General features: G+C 42.5%; 1 protein-coding gene across 1 annotated transcript; it reads left to right on the plus strand.

Annotated features, from left to right (window-relative positions):
• Positions 1 to 369: 369 nt before the first annotated feature.
• On the plus strand, positions 370 to 20332 carry ZDHHC7 (zinc finger DHHC-type containing 7). The gene is given in 9 exon segments (XM_030956183.1): positions 370 to 442; positions 5804 to 5889; positions 8105 to 8433; positions 11028 to 11152; positions 15559 to 15655; positions 15910 to 15991; positions 17110 to 17240; positions 18241 to 18282; positions 18284 to 20332. Coding segments are annotated over 7 exon segments (924 nt in total). The 5' UTR covers positions 370 to 442; positions 5804 to 5889; positions 8105 to 8121; the 3' UTR covers positions 18419 to 20332.
• Positions 20333 to 23135: the final 2803 nt, after the last annotated feature.

Genomic DNA, 23135 nt, shown 5'->3' on the forward strand with positions numbered 1-23135 from the left:
GATCGCTGCCCTCCGTGCCCACTCCATGAGCGCGCTGCAGGTGCGCCTGCGGGGGCAGGGGTGGGACAGGAGGATCGCTGCCCTCCGTGCCCACTCCATGAGGGCGCCGCAGGTGCGCCTGCGCCCTCCGTACGCGCTCCATGAGGGCGCTGCGGGTGTGCCCAGCCCCAGCCCCAGCCCCAGCCCCATCCCCAGCCCTGCCCTCAGGGCCGTGCCAAGGGCGCCCCGCCCGGCGCGCCTGCGCGGGGCCGCGTGCGCGTCCCTTCCGCCTCCCGCGGAAGCGCCGCCCCCGCCGCTTCCGGGATCCTGCGGCTCCTCGGGAGCCTCGGGAGCCGCGGGCGCGGTGGCGGCGGGCGCGGAGCTCCAGCGGCCGGGGCCCGGCCCCAGCGCCCCACCGCGCCAGGGCAGCGGCGCCGCCACCGCCGCTGCTGCTGCTGCCGAGGTAAATCCGCTGGCGGTCCCTCCCCGCGCCCCTGACGGGTCTCCGCGGCAGGGAGCGCGGTGGCCCCGGGAAGGGCGAGCGGGGAAGGTGAGCGGGGCTGAGCTGCCTCAGGCCGGGCTGAGCGCTGTGGGCGCAGTTCGTGGGGGGTTTCTGCGTCTCCTGTCGCTTTCCGCGTTATTTACACCCCCAAAAAAATAAAAAATTATCCCCCGGCAGCTGTGGGCAGGAGCGCGGCCGTGGCCCGGTGCCCCAGCGCGGGCGGTGCGGAGCCCGGGCCGCTGCCGGGGGAGGCTGAAGGGCAGCGGGCACCTCCCGTGTCTGCCTCGCTCCTTCCCGGCCGTGCCCTGCCGCTTGCCCCGGGGAGTTCCCCTGGTTTCTGTGCTTCTCCTTTGCCTCATTTCCAGGAGGGGAGAACGGCGCTTGCAGGAAGTGGGAATGCAAATAGCTCTCAAACGAGAAGGTGGGTTGGTGCAGCACGGCGTGTGTGTGAGCTGTGCCGTGAAAAAAAAAGGGATTGGGAAATCACTGGCTACTTTTTGTACTGAATATCCACTGGTGTGATGGTATCGGGATGCAGAATTACAGTGATGGAACTGTTTGCTTTGCTGGAGACATAATTAGGTTGAAGTCGCCGTGACTGTTCACATTAACAGACTTAAATTAGCTCTTTTGAAGTGAATACTCTCTGGCTTTGAAAATTTGCAGATAAAAAGGAGCCGTACTGGTTCATTAGGAGATGAAGCTGATGTGAAATTTTAGTGGTTTGAGATTAGAGTTAAATAGCTGAGATCTCTTTGTGGCTGAAAGGAATTGGTAATACTTTTATTCTCTCTAAATACTCTATCTCCCTTCTTGGTTTTCCTTTAGCATAGTATATTTTGTATCATACAGATCTGATGATTTCGTTTTTTATGCCTTTTATGAGGGCAGAGAACTTTTAAGGAAAGTGAATTGATGGAATTTTGCAGTGGTTGAATGGCTGAACATGAAGAACATAGAGGAAATATGAGGAACAATTGAAACAAAGGGTTGAGCATTCCTCTAATGAATATTGGAAGTTGCAAGTGAATATAGTTTGACCAATAACATTATTTTTTGTAACCTGGGAAGAAGAATCACATGGACATGGATGTGAATATAATAACTAAGATAAAAATGTGCTTGCCAGGTTGATGTCACAGAGCAATCACTGTGTGTGATACCTGAGCTCTCTTCAGTGGAGTGTGAGGACAGAGCATGCGCTGATAAATGCAAAAATTAGAAATAAAAAAATCACTCTCTCAGGTAGGATGTGATCCATGCAATTGCTGTTGGCAAAAAGGTAAAACTTTTTGCTTTCACATGCCAATGTTGATATTGGTGTGAGCCTGCAGCCTTGTGGGGTCTAATCTGAATTTGAGCCTGTGGCCCCGTTCCAGAAGAGGCAGAAATCAAAGCCCAGCCACAGATTGTGTTCGTGTCCTTCTCGGGTGAAGGTTGTTTCATCCAGGAGCCTTTTGTCCTTGCTGCTGTACCCGGTGAACTCTTGGTGGATCAGATAGTGTTCTTTGCTGGGCAGCAAAGTCCTGTGTAATTTGTTTTCTTTGACTTTCACATCTCAGGGTGAAAGATGTGTTATTGAATATATATCCTCTTGAACATCTCTGGTGTTACTTTGTGCTTTTGTTAAAGTGATTTGGTATCATAAATCTATTCCATGTCTGATAACAAAGCTTTGTAATACTTCATATAAACATGTGTTCTGAATCCGTGCATCAGGGTGTTTTCTTGCATTTTTAACAACTTCTTTTACTGTGAATTCTCATTTCTGGGTTTTGAGGATGTTTATAAAGATGCTGCTGGCATAAATCATAGAAATGGTTTGGTTGGAAGGGACTTTAAAGATCATCTTGTTCCCAGCCCCTGTGGGAACATCTTTAACCAGATGGGATTGCTCAGAGCTCCATCCATCCTGGCTTTGAACAATTCCAGGGATGCAGGGGCAGCCACAGCTTCTCTGGGCACCTGTGCCAGGGCCTGCCCACCCTCATAGGGAGCAATTAATTTTGGATATCTAAACTAAATTTCTTCTCTTTCAGTTTAAAAGCAGACATAAGTAGTTAGATGATCAATTTCCCAATAAGACCTTCATAGTTATGCTGAAGTATTTCTCTATACTTAGGAGATTTAGAAGCAGCACATCCCCTTTCCACAGCTGGAAAGGAGCAATTCCAGTGTTTCATGATGGGCTGGCTTAAGGAGAATTGTTAAGCAGCTTGAAATTGACTTGATTTAATACATATTAAATACGTACTTAGTGACTATTCTCTTCAATGTGTGCACACAAATAATCTCCCATTAATTCTGTGTTCACTGTGACCTGTCCCTGTGTGCCTGCAGGAGAGCAGAGATGGACCAGCACAAGGAAAGGGTTGCAAGGCATAAATGGGAAATCCAAGAGATAAACACTTAATATATAGTAAGAACAACAACAAGAGGGTTTTGGAGAGATGGTGAGCTGTGCCCCTGAGCATGGATTTGGGATAAGTTGATGGTAACACTGCAGGGTTGTGTCATGGATCTCCATCACAAGTTATTCCAGCTGCTCCTCTCCAGAGCTGTGTGTGCTGTGTTAAGGACATCCCAGTTCCCAAATTGCTCAGAGGGTGGCTGCTAGACCAGTCCCTGGAAAAGAATTAAAACAGCCACAGCTGGCTTTTTAAATGCCTTTGCAGCTTGGCTTGCCTGGATCTGTAATGAAAGGAGGTGATTCTTCTAAATGAGACATGACTCTGTGCAGACATTATCTGATAGATATTTATCTGTCAGCAGTGCGCAGTCCAAATTGCCCATGGGTGCAGGAGGAGCTTTGCCTGCTTGGTTTACTTCAAACTTCCAAGTTCCTGGAGTTAATGTTTATGCTGTAACCTCTTAGGGAGATTACAGGGCTGTACTTTTGATTTGCCTCCACTGCTCTGCTTCCAGAGCATTGTATCCTCTAAATCCATTGTATGTAAGTGCTGCAGGATTATTATTCTAATGTGCAATATGTGTTGGTGTCTCTGCAGCTATGGAGAGCAATCAGAAATGTTGAAATAAAGGCATTTTCTTTTTTGTGTTAGCACTGAAATGGGAGGAATCTTAGGAGCTGTCCGTTGTGTAGCTTGAAGGAGAAGGCAACAAAAAATATTGATGCTTTGACAGCTGATGGATTTTTTTAGCCTGTATATAAATTCTTGTTTAAAAAAATTACAGAGAAATAAGCTTTTTCTTTTTTTCCTACAACAGTGCTTTTCTATTCATCCTCAAAAAACAGCAGGGAAAAAGACTGTTCCTAACCCTGAAGTGCCTGGTTTTTTAAATTTAATTACTAGTTCAGGGGCCTTATGATACAATTAGTTGTGTTGTCATTTGTCTTCCTAGTGCCCTTTGCAACCTTCTTCCACTAAACCCAGTGATCTTACAAGGCCATCTTTCTGGTGATCGTGAGTTTATAACACAACTTCTTCAAAAGTTGTTTGTGTTTTTTTGTTCCAGTAGTACATCTGCATTTTAGACCCGAGTTTCAGTACCAGTGAGGTGCAGGTCAGATGAGAATTTCAAATAACACCTAAGAGTGGAACAGGGTTGGGTCAGGTTTAATATAACCACGTGTGCAAACATAACACTGGGCATGAAACACTGAATCATTTGGTGTTATCTTCTGGTGCTAAATAAAGATTTGTACAAGGTCAAATTAAAAACTGTTGCTTGATGTATTAGAGGTTGAAGTGTAATGCTTTGCCCTTTTGTACTCAAAGAGTAAATTTGGTTAGGACAGGCATTGAAGCAAATAAATGAAGAGTAGAGGGAAGCTGTGAGCATCTCAGTGGGGATGCTGAGCTCTTCATAAAGGGAGAGCTTTCAAACATCGATCCTCTTCCCTCACAGGGACGCAGGTGTGGGCAGCTGGGGAGGAGAAGGAAGGGGCAGATCCCATGGGAATGCCTAAATCCATTATCCCTGCAAAGCTGAGCTGAGGGGACACTTGCACATAAACCAGGAACTTGTGAGGCTGTGCCAAACACAGATTTTGCACAGGATTGCAGTTGGGATTAGGGGCTGACTGAACAAATCACGTCCCTGTCTCGTCAGTGAACTCTCCGGGAGCAGCTGATGGCTGTGAGCTGAGTATTTCACCTGCAGAGGCTGAGGGTGTCACTGCCTGTCATCCCCAGCTCCCCACGGGTGGGTGGCACTGCACATTAATGGCACACACTCAGCCTGTCTGCTCTGTCTCTGCTCTGTCTCTGCTCAGCTGCCACCAGTGCCACCTCGGTGACAACTTAATGGGTGTGCATTTCACAATATTGTGAAGTTTAAGGAAAGTCGAAAAGCTTATTTGTACAGCAAACCACAAAGCAATCACAGCTTCCTGCACTGGTACAGAAGATAAGGGGGGTAATTTTAAGCTAAAAGAGGGTCAGTTGGGGTTTGATAGCAGAAGTTTTTCACAGTGAGGGTGGTGAAGCTCTGTCAGGGATGTCCAAACTCAGGTTGTTTGGGGCTTTGGAACAACCTGGGATAGTGGGAGATGTCCCTGCCTAAGCTAGATGGTGGCACTGGGGGACATTTAAAGGTCCCTTCCTACCCAATCTATTCAATAATTCTGATATGTTCATAATGAACATTTGCATTACTGTCTAGTCTTGCAGTAGATTGTTTGGGTTCCTTTAAATAAGGTAAGAGACTTCTCCTTTTCAATTCCCCTTGAACTGGAAACATTTGAAAATGGGTACTGAAGAACTCCACAGTAATGTTGTGTTTGGAGTATCTGTTTCTAACAAGCTGCTTTCTGAAGCTTTTCAAGAAAGTGACTTTGTATTTGCTGTGGCTCTGAAATGTCAGAATCCTTATGTTACTTTCAAAATCTATTAAGTTAACCTTGCAAATAAGATTGATTTCCACGTATCAAAATTTACTTCAAATAGATAGAGAATAAAACCAATGAAGAAGAAAACCCTAGGTGCTTCTTTGGGCAGCTTTAACCAGACAGCAATTCAGGCCCACACCTCTTCTGTTCTCTTCCCCAAATAGAAATGAAATGCAAGGTTCTGTGCTGCAATCCTGCTCCAAGTGCCATGTGGTGATTTCCAAAAGTCAACAGCCAAAAATGTCAAGGTTTCGAGTACCAGGTTTTCTAAATAAAACACAAACTTTTCCATTGTAGCTACATGCAGCAAGTTTCAGAGTGCTACTATTGATGTCTATCATTCTATTATTATTCTATTCTATTATTCTGTATATTATTCTAGTCTATTATTGATGTCTATTATTCTTTGTATTTAACAATATTTTCCTGGTGCAGCTCTGCTAATCAGTTTGTTGGTGATGTCTTTGCAGATTACATCAGACATGACTATGTGAATAACCAGGGATAAGCCAAAGGCAGGACAGGATGTCAGAATAAGATACAAAACATTTTTGAGGTATTTGTTTTGTTTTGGATTTCTTTTATTGTGCTAAAATATTTTGTTGTCTTTAAGAATTTTAAGCAAAATAAATGCAGTAATTCTGTGCCATTCCATACTTAAAACATTCCTTAAAAGTTTTAGAAGCCCTTTTTTGATGAAGTAATAATTGATTTGCATGGTTATCTTCATGTTTCAGCTGCTAATTATGTATTTTTATGACACTGAAATTTTCTTGACCACAGGGGCTGGTGAAGTCCCAAAATGCTATTGGACTTAATTGGGACAGATTGTAGTTTTAATTCTGAACATTAAGAAAGATCAGGATAATTTGAACTGAGTGAAAAGAGGGCCATATTTAGGTTAAGCTTAAATTACTTTTAAGGCAGATAAAGTTCATTCTTTCCTAAGGTAATTTTCTAGTGTGTGACATCTTCATCCTTGGCTTAGCAGCTGCATTCTGGTGAGAGAGAGGAATTTTGTCCTAAAAAAGCCCGATGTGTGAACAGAAAATACAATTTACCTCCTAGAAATTGTAATAGATCCAAGCAGCAGAGCTGAATTTCAGTTTGTTCTGTTCCACAAGCAGAGAATGTGTCCTTCAGACGCCTCACAGTGTCCTGGGAGCTTCCCAGCTATTTTTGCAGTTGCTTTCACATCTCTCTGCTGCATCTGCATGCATTTATTTTCATTTCTGGTTTCTTGGATTGGTCCTGCCTGGATTTTCTGGGCAGAATGTGTTATTCTGATTCCTGACAAAGAGTTTTTAAAGGGTTTAGACAAACACAGCTTCATCCAACACCATCTCAGTGCCAGTGTCTTCACCTGGTAATGGTCACTTGGACCATTCTAGAGGAACAAAGTGATCCTATATTCAAGGCCTTGGGATGGAAATTGAAATTGCAGTGCCATAATCCCTACAGTCATGTATAGGCTGCCATTAATAAGGGGGGAAGAGGGAGACCTCTGTGTGCCTGTCATAAATCAATAGAAATGCTTTCAGGTTTCTCTCAGACATGGCCTTTAATAGCAGGAATCAATATGATTTGTAGAACACAGTATACTTTTAAACAGCAGGATATTCTTGAGGCCTAATGTTTAAGCTTCAATTTGTCTCCTGTTTGTTGATAGGCCTTCAGTTCTGCCATTCCATGTCTTTCTTTGGGAGAGATGTCTGGAAAATAATTCTGTTTTCATGAGGACTGTTGAGGCTTCACGTCTGGTTTTTGCTCCACGTTGGAAGGACAACAAAGCCTTAAAAGAGTTTCGTGAAATTAAATGAATTAATGTGTTCTTTGAAATTCTGATTCATGTAATCTATTGCCATGTTCATTTAACCAGAACCATTTGTTTCCCTTAAGGTTGGGCTGATCTGAGACCATTTGATAAGTTATCCAATAGATCTTTGTAACAAGCTTGTGGTTTTTCCAAAACAATAACATGTTTTGTCAACAAATTTAGCTGCTTTCTGACTTGCTGTGTTGTTTGTTGTGAGCAGTGTATTAGAACAGCTTTATTTCCATCCTGGTTTCTTTCTACTCTTCCCTCACTTGCTGGAGCAGAATGAAAAGTCAACAGTCTGGTGCCGTAATTTGCTGTTTTCAGAGAGACACGAGCTGTAATTTAATGAAGACTTTGCCATTTTAGCTTGAGATAAAAGAGAGAAATTGAATTTTTGACAGAAGAGGAAGAGTGGTTTATGAGCACAGCATGTTGGAAATGAAACCAGTCTAAAATCCCTTTGTCAGGCATTGAAGTTGCATGTTAGTGGTGGGTTAACTCTGGCTGGACACCACCAGAGCTAGTCTGTGTGTCTCTCTCAGAGAGGGGTGGGAACATATTAAAAATGGCTTTTGGGTCAAGATAAGAGCAGGAGAGATCACTCAGCAATTACTGTGACAGGCTTGACCTGAGGAAATCAGCTTAATTTATTACCAATGACATCAGAATAGAATAATAAGAAATAAAAGTAAAATAAGAAACAAACAAACAAAACTAAAAACAAACAAAAAAACCCAAAAGCTTGAAACCTGCCCCCCCTTCTTTCATATTCATCTTCCTGCAGTCAGAATCGCTCAGGTGTCAATCAGAGAGAATCCCAGCTCGATTTTGAACTTGAACATGCTTTATCTCCCAGAAACAAAAACCCAGAGCCAGCTGTACTCGATTTCCTCATTAATAATTAATAGCAATGATGATGATGATGGTGGTGATGGTGTGTTTGTCCCTGCAGGGCAAGGCCAGCAAACCATGCAGTCATCAGGGCACCGTTTCCGCGATGTCGAGCACCACCCGCTCCTGGCCGACAATGACAGCTACGACTCCTCCTCCTCCTCCTCGGAGGCTGACATGGCTGACAGGGTCTGGTTCATCAGGGATGGCTGTGGCATGGTCTGTGCCATCATGACCTGGCTCCTGGTGGTCTATGCAGACTTTGTAGTGACTTTTGTCATGTTGCTGCCTTCCAAAGACTTTTGGTACTCCGTGATCAACGGGGTTCTCTTTAACTGCTTGGCAGTGCTGGCTCTGTCGTCACACCTGAGGACTATGCTGACTGATCCAGTAAGTATCCAAGAGTTCCTTGGCATTGGATTGTCCCCTCCATCTGCACAGAAGTTTGGAGAAATCTTCTCCTGCTGGGAAAAGTGGTGTTAGAGGCAAAAATCCTCATGTTAGATTCAAAATCTTCGTGCTAGATTCAAAATCTTCGTGCTAGATTCAAAATCCTCGTGCTAGATTCAAAATCCTCGTGCTAGATTCAAAATATTTGTGTTAGAGTCAATATATTGTTAGATTCAAAATCCTCATGTCAGATTCAAAACCCTCAAGGTTTTGATGATACCTGTTCTTATCAGAATGGTACCTCTACTTGTCCTGTTACTCTATACCATAGAGGAACAGTCAATATAAAATTTATAAAAGTGTTGGACTCAGAAAAAAAGCCAGTAAAATATTACTCCAGGTCCTGAAGTAGCTAGTAAAGTTTAGTCTTCTCTGTCCTCATTTTTCTTACTTTTTTTTTTCATCAGATTTATTTTCAAAATTTGTACCTTCATCCTTTTGCATCTCTTGAAATGCTTCTTCCCATTTGTGGCACATGGAAGATCTTTTAGGGGTGGATGTGCTGCAAGACCTCAGGCACACTTGGCATAGTGGAAAAACCACTGTCTCATGTGATTCCTGCATTTTTGTCTTTGAATATTTAGAGTCAGAGAGAAGGGAGATTTCAACTGAACGCACATCAAAGGGTTGTAGGTGTAAGAGGTCTTGAAAGTGCTCATTTCTTAGAACTTTTACTCCTCAAGATTTCAAGAGATTAAATGGTTGAATTTGTAGTAAAATCTATTACTATTTTTATGGAATAAATCTGGGAAAAACATCTATTTTCTCCAGATTTTTGGAGACAAATGGAGATTTTTCTCTGGTAGCAGTGTATAGAGAAGCATTCAAAAACCCAACAGGGTGTTGTAGTTAATGATTTTCTAGATCTTTGATTTACTTTTGTCCACACCCAGTGATGAAATATCACAACTTCTACAAACTGTGACAGCTCGGAGAGTTAATGGTTTAAGGATTTATTGCTTATAAATATGAGCTGGTAAAACTGGGTGTCTTTCTAGACCTGTGGTGTTTTTTATGATCCAGACTGAGATGAGTCACTGCTTTTTTCCTCCATTCCTTTCGTGCTGACTCCCAGAATGGAAGGTGCAACTGTGTGATAGAAACTAAGATGAAAGGAATGAACTGCCTCAAAACTCGTGTGAATTAAATTTACACTTGTAACTATAAAAAATAGATTTTTGCTGGCTGGCTGTGACTGTGAAAGATGTTTTTGAAACAGAGTATATTTTTGTCAGCAAAATGCTGTAAAGCATGGTCTGAGGTTCTGATCCTTGTGGCAGGTGAATAGGGGAATGTGAGATGTTTGCACCAAATATTAACTGGGGTAAGAACGTTCAGATTGCAAAATCCAGCTCAGGTGTACAACATGTGTTGAAGGAAGTCCCTGTGTACCCCTGTGAGCACCTGGTTGGGTTTGAAGCACCACTCAGCCACAGAGCTCACCTGGAACAGGACCTGGGCTGTGTCTTGGCCAACACAAACACAAATTTATTATTCCAGGCCATACTTAACAAAAATTCCCCTGAGCAGAGGGGTGTTTGGCAGTGGAATCTGAGTTCCTGCTGGCTTCTTAATTCTGTCCCAGAACTTCTTAAGGTGTCTGTGTCAAGTGCTGATGTTGCCAGGGAGTTTTTCTGAATGAGAATTAATTGTAGAGTGTTGCAGTTGGCTTAGGCTGACCTGCAGAAGGCTCTCCCTGTGTGAAGGAAGTGCTGACCTGGAGCAGTTGCACAGAAAGGCCACCTGGCTGTCACATCTCAGTTTGTTTTGCAATCACTTCCCCTCACAGATAAGGCTTTATCTCCATAAATGAGCAGGGTGACAATGATGCTGAATTACTTTCTCCTTACTAATCCAAATTTAGATCCTGATCTCAGGATGCAGCTCTGTGATAATCAGATCAGAGAACTAATCACTAAAAGTTAATTTCTTTTCCCAATCAATTTCTTTTTAATCAGTTCCTTCAACTCTTTACCACAAAGCTGCACAATAAAGAAAAGTAAAGAAGCCAGTGCTGGTCCTGCTAACAGTGTCCAAGCTAAGGATTTTAGGGGGAAAAAAAAAGACAGTTCTCAAAAACTTGGGGCAGGTGGTTAAACCCTGGCTTCAGAGAGTTGAAATAACATCTTTCAAGTAGTTGCTGATTTAACTTTTGTGGATGATTTGGCCCATTAATCAAATGCCACAAGAAATATTCAGGGTAACTCCTCAGCAAATGATGGGCAGTGCTTGTATCTGCAGGGTAAGATGTGTCTCCCTCTTCATTTCTGTGGGCTGGTGACAGGATATTCTATGAGAATTAAGCTAATACTTGGCCAGAGATGAGTCTTGCTGGAATAAAGCTGAATTTGAGGTCAAGCAGAGGTAATTTATTCATTTGGAATTGATTCTGGCTTATAGCAGACTGGCTTTGAATAAATGAACTTATTTCAGCAATTATCCTGAGGTTACTGGTATGAAGTCTATGAAATGTATTTTTAAATGCTCTCATGCCATTTAAGAAGCTTTTTCTCCTCTAATTGAAATGATTTCAGGGGGCTGTGCCCAAAGGAAATGCCACTAAAGAATACATGGATAATTTGCAACTGAAACCAGGAGAAGTGATCTACAAATGTCCCAAGTGCTGTAGTATCAAACCTGAGCGTGCACACCACTGCAGGTATGCCAGAGTTCCTTCAAGAGTTCTGTATTTGGAGGCCTGGAATAACATTCCTGTTATTTGTTCATTTTTTCCCCCACAAATTTCTTTCAATATCCACTAAACTTTGAAATTCTTACATTGCAGAGCATTTTGTAAGTGTAATGTACAAAAAATGACTGTGGATGGAGGGAGAGAAGCAAGAAACTCTTTAAGATTTTATTACAATAACTGTGCTCTGGTGTCTTAAATAATTTTGATCAGTGAATATCTTTTCCTGTACATCATTCCAGTTATTGTGCTGTGCTGTGGGTAATGCAGGGCAAAGAAAAGAATCTCAAATTTCTGAGGGAGCTGATTTAAGAAGTGACTCCTGCAGTCTTAAATGAACAAAATTTAGAGGAGTTTAAAATTATTACTTTGTGTCATCTCTTCTTTGCAGTGCATTTGAAGTTGTATGTGAATTGGCAGATTATTTTCCCAAAGTTGCCTGAATAACTGGTTAAATGCACTTCCACTTCCTGAAAATCCATTTGAATAAGGACAGAAATGATGATCATTTGAACTAAACATGCTATGGAGGAGATAGTAAATGCATATTTGTAATTCTCAATCCTTGGAGTTTTCAGGCACTGTGGGAATGCTTTTGTAGTGTTTATTGTGTGCCAGTTGAAAATAGCTGTGCCTGCATAATCAGGGCTTACATAAAGATGCAAATGCTTCTGGTGGCTCTCTAGGTGTGGGGAGTGATGTGTGTTGAATTGTGAGAAGTACTAAACTGAAATCTCTGTCTTAGTGCCTGTCAAAAGAACAGAGCAGAGTCTTGTCAGGACTCTAGATCATTCTGGAGCTTTGTGGGTTTTAAATTAAAAGCCTCATGTGTGTGTGTGTCAGTGCTCAGTGCTACGGCTGAGAAGCTGCTCCCGTTTATAAATACTCAGCCTTGGCATGGAGCTCCTGTTCTTCTCTCAGCTCTGAGTGGGATTTTGGATCTGGAGTGTGAAGGGAGAAGTTCCATGGATAAACAGGGGAGGATGGAATGGTCTCCAGTTGCTTTGTGTGTGCTTTAGGCTGGCTTTGCTCAGGTGCACATCCTAGGGCTGCCTTGCTGTGCAGGGATGCTGCTGCTGCTGCTGCTTTGTCAGCTCAGGAGTGCTCACTGGAGGATGGCTGGGGGTGGAGGCAGCACAGCTGCTCCCAGAAAATCCCTGGGGATCCAGGAGAGCTGTGCAGTGTTCACAGGGCCTGGCTCTGTGTGCATGAGGGACAGCTGGGAGCCCCTGCAAAGATGGGCTGCATCTCACTCCTTTTGTCATCCCATATTCAGGTTGAGACCTTGCAGGTATCTGTGGAAAGCATTTCCCACATCCTTCCTCCTGGTAGAATTTGCTAATTTGGAAGGAGCCCTAAGTGAAGACATCATCTGTTGAAATACTCCAGCTCTTTTTCTGTCATATGTATCAGAGATCCTGGAGCTCAAATGCCTTCTTTAGAGCAAGAATTTGAGCAGCATTTATTTTTAAAGCAGAGCAAGAATGGATAATGTCTGTGATAAAGCAAATACCTGCTATTTATATTTTCAGAGTTGTTTTTTTTCCCCAAGTACCTGTTTGGGGATCCAGCTTTGTCTGTCTTAGGCATTGTTTTAATCCTTTAATCCTTGATCAAATATTTTACTTAAGGGCAAAGGAGTAATTTTGAGGCTTGCTCAGTGCATCCCTGGCTCCACAGAATATCTGAAAGAGAAATCCAGAGCCTGAAAGTGTTGTGAGCCTGCTGTCATGTTTTTCTCAGCAGTTGGATTTCTGGTTTAATTGTCTTTGTTTCTGTTAATTTCATTCTTTGCCTTCAATTTATCACTGCAGGAGTTTACCCAATAGAAAAAGGGTTTGTTTGATTGTGCTGCCAATTTTTTTATTGGTTTGCAAACCCATTCCAAGGACATTAAAAGGATGATCAAGTCCCAAGTATTTAAAGTGGCAATTTGCTGATAGAAGAGGCTTGAAAATGGAAATTGAAGCTGGTTGCTGTTGGGAAATACTTACACTCAGAGAGGCACAGTGCATGTTTTCAGTAGTAAATTATTAACAGAAGAGACTCTTAGGATGTAGTTACGAAAATTGTTGTGCAACACTGCAACAGAAGTTCTTTTCAGGAAGAAAAATAGTTTCATAATACACAATTAGTGAGGGGGAAAAGAGCAAGAACCTTTTATTTACAGCTAAGCATCTCTGAAATAAAGTGATGCAATTGAAGTGATGTTTTAGTGAACAGTTAACATTTTCAGCACAGGGAAGAGCCCTATCCTGAGTGAATGGGATTTCGTTTCCGCTGAAGGAGCTCAGCTGTCATCATTTCTGCCTGTTCTGAGTGCCTGTGTTTGTGTGTGGGAACTGGTACTCTGAGTAAAGTCACTGACATGTTTCCACCAGGCTCCCAGGGAATATCTGTTATCCACAGCCATTTCTCTTGAGTCTTTAGCTGTGTCTTTCTGAATGTTATCTTTGGCGTTCAGAGCTGTAATTGCACCTGCCTGAGTTCATGGAGCAGCAATTCCAGGCTGGAGGAGAGACTTTCCTCCATCCACAGGTGCTTGTTCTGTTTGCTTCTTTCTTCTGAACAGCCCTGGGTGCAGCTGAAGGAGGGATTTCCCCAAATTCCTGCTGCATAAAAAGGAATAAAATACAGGGGATGGGGTAGGAAGAAGGCAGAAGCACTGCTGGAAGCATTGCTGTGAGATTGTTGGTGGGAGATCAGGAGTGAAGGCAGGGTTCCAGATATCTGAGCTCTTGTGAGAGCTCTGTGTGGGCTTGTGAGAAATTCTGAATGAGCAGAATCGAGTCCTGCCCACCTCACATCCTCCAGCTTTCAGCTTGATTGAGCCTGGGTAGGGTTTTACTCAGCACTTCGCATTAATATTGCTTTTTAGAGTGCTGGCATAGATTCTGTGGCACATCAGGAGCCTTGTCTGGTTGTGGTACTCGGGGAAATGAGAGGCTGAACTTGCAGGCAGCAAGGAAATTCTTTGGAGGAGCCTCCTGAATGTCTCCTCCTGAGTGATACCCACTTTTCCTGCCCCAGAGAGTGACTGTGGTGTTTATCTGCTTTTGGGATTTTCACTGGTATTTAAAAAGTCGTTTGCAGCAGAGGGCGAATCATCTTTAATGTCCACAGAACAAGAGGCAGGGGAAATGTAGGGGCTGGGTTTTGATAGCCCAGAGCAAAGGCAGCTTCATTTGGGATTCTTCCCCATAACCTCTACATGGTGGGTTCTGCCTCGTGCTGAATTACTTTAGAATCATACAAATGTGACAACTTTACAATTATTTTCTGCCTCAGAGCACTGCTTTCACCCCACACCTCCCTCTTTGTCTCTCCAGTGACAGTCACCCGGCTTTGCATTGTGGTTTGTCACTGCAGCACTTGTAGGTACCACACCTAAATCAGCCTGTGTCAAAAACAAAGGGGTTTCAATAACAGTGCCTGCATTTTTTAGGCTTATTTGGCTTGGTGACTGCTGAAGTGAAAATGTTTAATATTCTGGATATTCTGTAGGAAAATCTGGAGCACTGAGTGTGTGGTTGTCTTAAGTACAAAGCTGGGAAAATGGAATATCAGCATTGCTCAAGCTATTGATTTATGAACAACTACAACAGATGTTGCAACTGTTTCATTTTTGGTGTGTAATTCTTCATATTTGGCTGCAGAACTGAGCCCTCTGCTGCTGTATGGCAGATGTAAAATGGAGTTATTGGAGCATTTCTTTGAATTCTGTGGACATAGCCTTAACTCCAAACTGGGCAGGAACAAGTGAACCAGCAGAGAACAGGGGTGTTCAAGAACTCATGGACAAGTAGCTACTTGATAAGTGCTGGATATAATTTCAATATTTGTCTTTCCTCTTGAGGAAGTGAGGTTTGATACTCTAAGCTGTGCTTTGGTTGAGATTTTTGATTGCATAAATTTAGAATTTTATGGCCGGTTGAGACCTCAAGAGTGACAGTTTCTCCCTTGAAGATGTGAATTTCTTGGGTTTCTTCTTATCCACAAGCAAAATTTACAACTTGAAATCCTGTAAAAGTGAAATATTCACTTTATCTAAAAAACTTCTCCAGAAGGGAAGGGTCTTATTAATACTGAATTTGAGAGTCTTATTAATACTGAATTCAGACACCTGAGCTGCAGGTGTCTGAAGTTCTGGATTTGTTATATTGTGAGGACTATTTTATGTACACAGTCAATTTTGGAGCACCCAAAAGCTGAGTTGTGAGAGGGAACAAAGAGTTTCTTAAAAGAAATGCAAATAAAATCCCTGTCTGCAGTTTGTCAAGAAATATTTCAGCACATCATCCTGTGACCACTGGCTGTCCTTGTTTCTACATTTCAAATACAATTTCTCAGCAGAAGTCTCTTGTCCTTTTTTCCAGTATTTGCAAGCGATGCATCCGAAAGATGGATCACCACTGCCCCTGGGTGAACAATTGTGTGGGGGAGAAAAATCAGAGATTTTTTGTTCTGTTTACGGTAAGTGAGCGGCAACAGCAGCTTGATTTTAGTCTGAATTTTCCTTGGTTATGACAATTTAGGTTGTGCTTGGTGAGTAATGGCTTTAGGGCATGATTGTGTTGTTAGATTGGGTGGGTTTGTTCCTTCTGTGCAAGGGATTTCTACCCACATTCGTTTTAATTTTGTGCTGTTGTTTCAAAGTTTCTTTTTCAGAGTTTTGCTGTGTTTTATGCAGTGGCAGTGAGTGAAATGATGCTGTCTCTTGTTTGCAGATGTACATAGCCCTAATTTCAGCTCATGCTCTTGTACTCTGTGGATTTCAGTTCTTCTCCTGTGTCCGAGGGCAGTGGACTGGTGAGCAAATAAATACTTAATATTCATTACCATAGTCCAGTAGGTATTAGGGAAAAGTCATAGCATTCCTATTTTAGTCCCATCTTTCAGTGATACCCTTAAAACATTTCAGATCTGTTTATCCATCACTCTCCTTTTCCTTTCTGGGTTTTTCCCTCCCTTTCCTTCAGTCATTCTCTGTAAGAGCTGTGCCTGTCAGGGACATTCTCACTCCATTTACACTCAGTAGTTATTTACTACCTCTGTAGTAGGAAGGAAACTGAGCTGGTCCTCAACCACCTCAGCACTACATCACCTAAATCTGGGCTTTGTGTGCCCCAGCTCAGTTCTGGGAATGACACCTGAAATTTAAACAGATTTCTCCCCCTTTCCATTACTGGAGCTCAGCTATGGGGCTCCTGCAGAAAGGAAATTCCCTAATCTATCCCAGTTTTTTTTTAATTTAGGCTTCTGGCTTGTGTTTCTTACTGTTCCCAGTGTGGAGGAGCTCATTCTGCTCTTGTGCTTTTGCTATATGAAGCAACAGGGAAACCTCTGTGATTTTTATTTTTTTTCTGAGTATTTAATTAAATGGATGGAATCTTAGAACTTTGCTTTATTTGAAACATTCACCTTCTTGTACACTATCCCTGTTTGAATATAACTGAGTTAATCAGGTGATCAGAGGCTCTCCAGAGATGTGTGAGGCAGAACTTGATTACTTTGTGTGGAGAATTTAAATAAAAAGAGTAATAAAGCAATGGCAGCCAAGTGGAACATCTGTGTTAGCAAGTCAGGGCTGACACTGGGGATGGTTTTATAGCCTCTGTCATGCAGGAAGCTCCAAGCTGCTCTCTCATGTGCAGTTCTGAGTTCTTCACTCCCCTCATGTGCAAACATTTATTTGATAGCCTTGAAATCCTGAGGCAGGATTGCAGAAATAGTTACCACGTGCTTTATAGGAAGCCAGAAGTGTTACTTCCATAAAATTCTTTATTTTCTTGATCAGCAAATAAAGCTGCTGCAAAATCAGAAGTTTGTTTTAAATGTGAAATATTATTTCAAGTGCCAGACATGTAGGACATGCTCTGTAATTTGCTGTTGGGTTTTTTTGTAACCACAATATTTCATTTTCACAGAGTGCAGTGACTTCTCCCCACCTGTAACTGTGATCCTGATGATCTTCTTGTGCCTTGAGGGTTTTCTGTTTCTCACTTTCACTGCAGTCATGTTTGGCACCCAAATCCACTCAATATGCAATGATGAAACGGTAAAGACCTTGACTTTTTTGTGTTCTGTAACATTTATTCTGGGAAGATGTGATTAGATGTGGTTTTATTTGCATGAGGAGAGGCTTTTATTTCAGAGAAAGCTGCAAAACTTCAATTGTTCATCATTTTTATTTTCTGCACTTGGGGGAAGATTGGAGTGGTTTACTGGGGGTTGCTTTCTAACAGAAGTTCTTGCACTATTTGCTTTTTTGACATTTTGTAATTTGGTTTAAAAATGACAAAGGATGCAAAGCTTCTGAGTTAAGGTTTGACTTTCCCTTCTGAGCTGGCACAAATTCCTGCTGGGTGCCATGGGAAGCATTTGCTTTTCTCAGGTTTACTCTGAAAATCACTTTCACATCACTGTGATACATTTTATCAGAGGATAAAACAGAGTTTGGGCCATTGGCTCCCTTGTCCTTAGATCTGCAGTGTCACACCTGGAGAGAATAATTGCTCGGAAACACAAGGAAATAGAATCCCGTGACTGTTCAATATTTTCTCATGTTTAAAAGTGTATTTCTGTACTGAGGAGTAAGTGCAAAACAACTGGTAAATATTGAGCCTTCATTAGTGGGAAGCACAAAAAATGACCATCAAAATAATGCATTTGGGAGAGTAATCCTGTCTCCAGTAATTGTGGAGCAGGAGCCTTATTGTCTGCTTTCATGAACTGAGTAAACAGCTTGTAGTGTAGGATATTGCACGTGGGTCCATCAGCTTTTCTGGGATTTTTGTCTTTTAGCTTGAGGGGGAAAGAGATAGAGATATCAACCTTCTTGTGCATATTTTATGTTCTAAATCTTCTGCCCTGTATCCACAGGGCTGAAACACTTTCCAACTTCTCCCTTAATAATTAATAAATAACAGTAAGAAACGAATCAGCTGAGGAACAACACAATGAAACAACACAAGAAAAATGCAAGCTCGGTTTTTACAGCCGGGTTTTATATTAGATCAAACTAAACCTTGGACATCCCTGCCTGTGTTTATTTGCAGGAGATTGAGAGACTGAAGAGTGAAAAGCCAACGTGGGAGCGCGAGGCTGCGCTGGGAAGGGATGAAATCTGTTTTTGGGGGCCAGCCCTCCCTCCTGTGGATCAACCCCTTTGCAGGATTTCGCATCAGGAGACTTCTACTGCGAGGGAAGAAAGGAGGACCTGAGTTTTCTGTTTGAGTCTAAAGATGCTGGAACTTGCAAGAATCCTATATAGTATTTATTTTGGGGCCAGAGAAGGCTGTCTACATATAATCTGTGACCAGGTGAAACTGATATCAGACATTTGCTTGTAGCAAGCAGAGTTTTCTACGTTTATTGTCACAGACATCTCATTAATTCTGAGACAGGAACTGGATCTGCCATGATCTTCACAGCAGGATAAGCACGTGGTCACACTAAAGAAGCCAAATGTTGTCATGCTACTGTAATTTATTTTCTGAGATTACTTCCCCATTTTTTTGTTAAACCCTTTTTATTTGATAAATGTCTGGGGAATTATCTGTGTGTTTTTATAACGAGTCTAAGTCCTTGGATGCAGTTGTCAATCATTAGGAGGAGCCTTCTGGTGGAAGTTGATCTCCAGTGAGACACAGCCTTCATTCTCAGTCCAGATTTCAGGGGATTGTGCTTTGTTCAGTTCTCCATTCTCTTTCAGCTTGTCCTGATAAGCAGAGCTGTCCCTGTGTGTCCCACACATTCCTCACGTGCAGATGCTGCCCAGGACTGGTGCCCAGCACTGTCACACCCTGCCCAGTGTCTGCCCAGGCTCCCTAAAGCATGGCCTGGGTTTGGCAGTGCCCATCCCATCTGGCATTTAGGGAGAGGCTGAATTTTCACCGGCTGGGGGCCAAATCCTGCCCTGGGATGTGCATTTCCAGTTCCTCCTGCTCTGATTGCAGAGGAACTCAGGTGTGGACTGTGCAGGGATGAGTGGGACCAGTGTCCTGCAGTGTGAGGTGACAGTGAGTGGACAAATTGGGGGTGATTCACTGCAAACACTTTGTCCTTGTAGGGTCTTGCTCTGCCCCTTTTTCACTGTACAGACCTTTCATAGAGGGAAAGCTGTTCATGATCCCTTGGACAAAGACAGCAGAGAAAGAGGCAACTTCCCTCCTTTCTCAAGTCCAGCACATCTTAAATGTAGAAACATCTGCAATATTCTTTTGAATTCAACCATTTCCAACCAAAACTACTTGGAAGAAACGAGAGCAATATAGATCTAGAACTGCTTTATGTGGGCCTGACAAACAACAGTAGTGCTAAAAAACGTTCATAAATCTGCAAGTAATGAAATACAAGCTGCAAGTAATAAAAATTCAGCTAAAAGTTGATTCTTTAAAAATGACATTTAGACTATTTTTTGTATTATTGTTGACCTGTAAATTACTGACCATATAAAGGATAAAGCAGGAGCCTTGATGCATAGCTTGAAATCGTGCCTAGAAAGTAAATAGCTCCCTGTTTTGGGACTTGCCTTAAAATTGTCCTGTTCTTGCTTTTGCTCAGCCAGTGGCACTGGTGACCTGTCCCACCTCCAGCAGCTCAGAGCTCTGCATTCCACCCTTTGTGCCCTGCAGGAGCTGTTTCCTTTCTCAGTGCCCTGCTTCTCCATCTCTCCGTGGCATCCTCATCCCAGCTCCACCAGTTTCTGTTCCATGGGGTGGCTGAAGGCACTGAGGGATCCATTTCTTGTCTGTGCCCTGTGAACAAAACTGTGCAATACTTTGGGGTATTTTCACTTTGCTTTTGGGGGAGGGTGGTGGTGTGGAATGCTGGAGCCTTCCTAGGTGGAAATCCACTGGAATTGCAGTCCTGTGAGCAAAACTGAGGGGGGAGCTGGAGGTTCCACAAGATTCTGTGCAGATTCAGTTGCACACCTTAAAGACTGGGGAGGAAAAAAAGGTGTCTGGCTTTGTCCTGAGGCTCTTGCTGTGTAAATTGTTCAATGGGAAAATCAGAAAATAGCACTCCAGGTGGTTGGACCCTGTGACTTGGCAAATGTGTGCGTGTGAAATCCGGTTTACTCGGCTTTTCAAATCCTTACCTTGTAATTTTTTTTTAATGTAAAAAACAATAAACTAATGAATTGAAGTCTTAGTTGATTAACTTCTCTGCATGTCAGGTTTTTTTTTTACACATATTTACGTTGAAGCAGCTTCAGGGAAATAGTCTTGAATCCTTTGGTTTGTAATTAATTCATATTTATATTAATTAACTGCTCCAAATTAAAGAGGTTCCTTTGCTTATTAAGAATTTTAAGCTACACTCCTTTAGCCCTTCTTGGGCATTTCCCTTTTCTTCATCCTCTGGTGTAGTTGCTTATTTTATTATAGAACTATGGAATGATTTACATGGGAAGGGACCTTAAAGCTCATCTTGTTCCCACCCTGGTGAGTGGGAAAACACTTCCAGTCTGAAAACTCACCTCAGTATTCCAGCCTTTGCACTTCCAAGGAATTTGGGATAAATACAGGTTTGAGTTGCCAGTTTTTCTCTGCAAATGTTGGATTTTTCCTCTGTTTCTGCAGCTTCTGGAGCAGAGAGAGTTCTGAGCCTGGAGAGCAGCAGCTTGGGAGTGTCCACCCAAACAAGGGGGAGGAGGAACAAATGGCAGGAAAGGATGGGGAGACTCAAAGCTGTTCACTTCCCCTTTGCAATAATTCTAAAAAACACTTTGAGATATTTTCTGGGTCTGTATCACACTGTACTCTGATGTTTCTATGCAGAAAAGAGCTCCAAATCCATGAACACAGACTTTGTGCCAGTGCTGCTGATGTTTTGGAGCAGGTTAATGATTTGGTTGTGTTTATGTGTATTTTAAGGAAGTTTGTTTATTCTCTGAAGGGAACAGACATCCCAGCAGATGGATCCTGCCAATTTATCTCCTTTTTATTTTCTTGTTTAATTTTTAGTAGTAATGTCAGTATTGTTCCAGAAATCCTTTCTGAAGTCTTGGACTTAGCAAGAATTCATTTATGGATTTCTTTATGCCTGTCTTGTGCAGAAATGATGAATTTCTATAATTGTTCTGCTTCTCTCTGTTGGCTTCAGGCCCAATACTGTTGGAGAAAGAAAATGGCTTAAGGGGTTTTGAAATACAGAAATTGGGCTCTAAAATTATTCTGGAATCTGTTAATAACACTAAAATGAAGTGCACCAGCATTGGTTCTGTATATTTATTATTCTTTTCTGAAGAGGGTTATAGGTCAGTTTTAATTTTAATGTGGTTGGTGCTTCTTCATTGATGAGATTGTTAATTTTTTATTCTGCTTCTTTCACTTAGTCATGGTTTTTTGTGTTCTGAGTATCTTTTAATTTTTTTTCCTGCCTGTGTTCCAGTAGCACATCTGCTCCTGTCCTGCACTTCACTCTTGTCATCCCCAACCAGAGCCCTGGAAATTACCCAGCAGGCAGCAAAGCAAGCACAGGCTGCTTTTTAATAACAGAAACAAAACTTTGCACCTCCAAAATATTTCTGCAAGTTCTCCTTATTTTATAGTGCAGCATAAAGTTAATACTGGACCTACATTCAGTGTTAAAGATACTAAATGTTAGAATTGGCAAGGGAAGGGATAACTCAGAAATATTTAGGATTTTCTTGCCTGAGATGCCCCATTCTGATAAGTAGCTGGCACCTGACAAGGGAAATATTATTAAATGATGGCTTTGAACCTCTTTTGTTAACAAAACCATGATTGCAATAAAATAGTCACTTGCAAGGTGTGTTTGCATGAGAATATTGGTTTAATTAGAGTGGGGTTTGAGATGGGGGAGCCAGAAAGATTCACAGCAAAACTCTCTATTTTGGGCCTTTATCCAGTGAATTATTGTTGCTGCAAACCTTCACCAGACCAGCTGAACGCTGGGGGCTGAGTCTGATCTCCCCTGGTGCATGGACAACTTTATTTTCTTCTTAGTTTGTGAATTCCATCGGTATCCAGTGGAAGCCAGGCTTTGTAGCCAGAGGTGATTCTTTTTAATGAAAAATACGAAAAATAGATATCTGTATTGGAGAAATCAGTGGAGAACCTTGGAAACTTGGTTTTGAATTCAAGGAAATAAGGCAAACTGTCTGGATGAAATACAAGAATATGGAATTTATTTCCTCCATGGATTTATTTTCTTACCATTAATGAGTATAAATGTACATTTAATGTCTGGAAGAGGAATGGGATGGAGCTGCTGGAGGCACTGGAAGCAGTGCTGGCTCAGAACAGTTGCATCTGTCATGCAGCAGGAATGCCTGCAGTGGAACCTGCTCTCCAGATAGAGCTGTTTCAAATCAGGCCTATCAGCATAAAATGTCAGCTCAAATTCATCAGAGGCAGGAGAAAAACAAAACATTCTGATCCAGGTGAAACTCGAGCTGCTCTCTGGTGGCTTTCAGCTCTCTCTGGTGCTGCAGAATGGCAGTGCTGAAATTCCCCTGCTGCTGGAAGTCCTGATGCTCCTCCCAAGTTCCCTTTCAGGGGCTGGGATTGTGTTTCCTCCAGCTCCAGGTGCTTCCTGAGCAGCTCCAGGGGCTCCCCAAAGCCCCTCTGGGCTCCACCAGCTCAGCTTTGCCATCAACAGGGAGGGGTGGCCCGGGAATTTGCACAGAGGGTTGGAACCAGGGATTCTCCATCGTGTCCCAGGGCTCAGGATGGCCACTCCTGATCCCTCAGTGGCTCTCTGGTAGAGGTTGGTGCACAAATGAGCTTAGGTTTTGTGGAAATCTGATGATTTGCTTTGTATTAAGGTCCCATTCATTCAAATCAACTCCATAGCACAATGGCAGCACTTTGGGAACTCTTGAGGCTGTGTAGTCACCACTGGGCTTATTTAATTTGTTGTTGAACTGCTGATTAAATTTGACATTAAGGCAGAAGCACCTTGTTTTAAATACAAACCCTTT

Source organism: Camarhynchus parvulus, chromosome 11 (genome assembly GCF_901933205.1).
Source record: "Camarhynchus parvulus chromosome 11, STF_HiC, whole genome shotgun sequence".
NCBI lineage: Eukaryota > Metazoa > Chordata > Aves > Passeriformes > Thraupidae > Camarhynchus > Camarhynchus parvulus.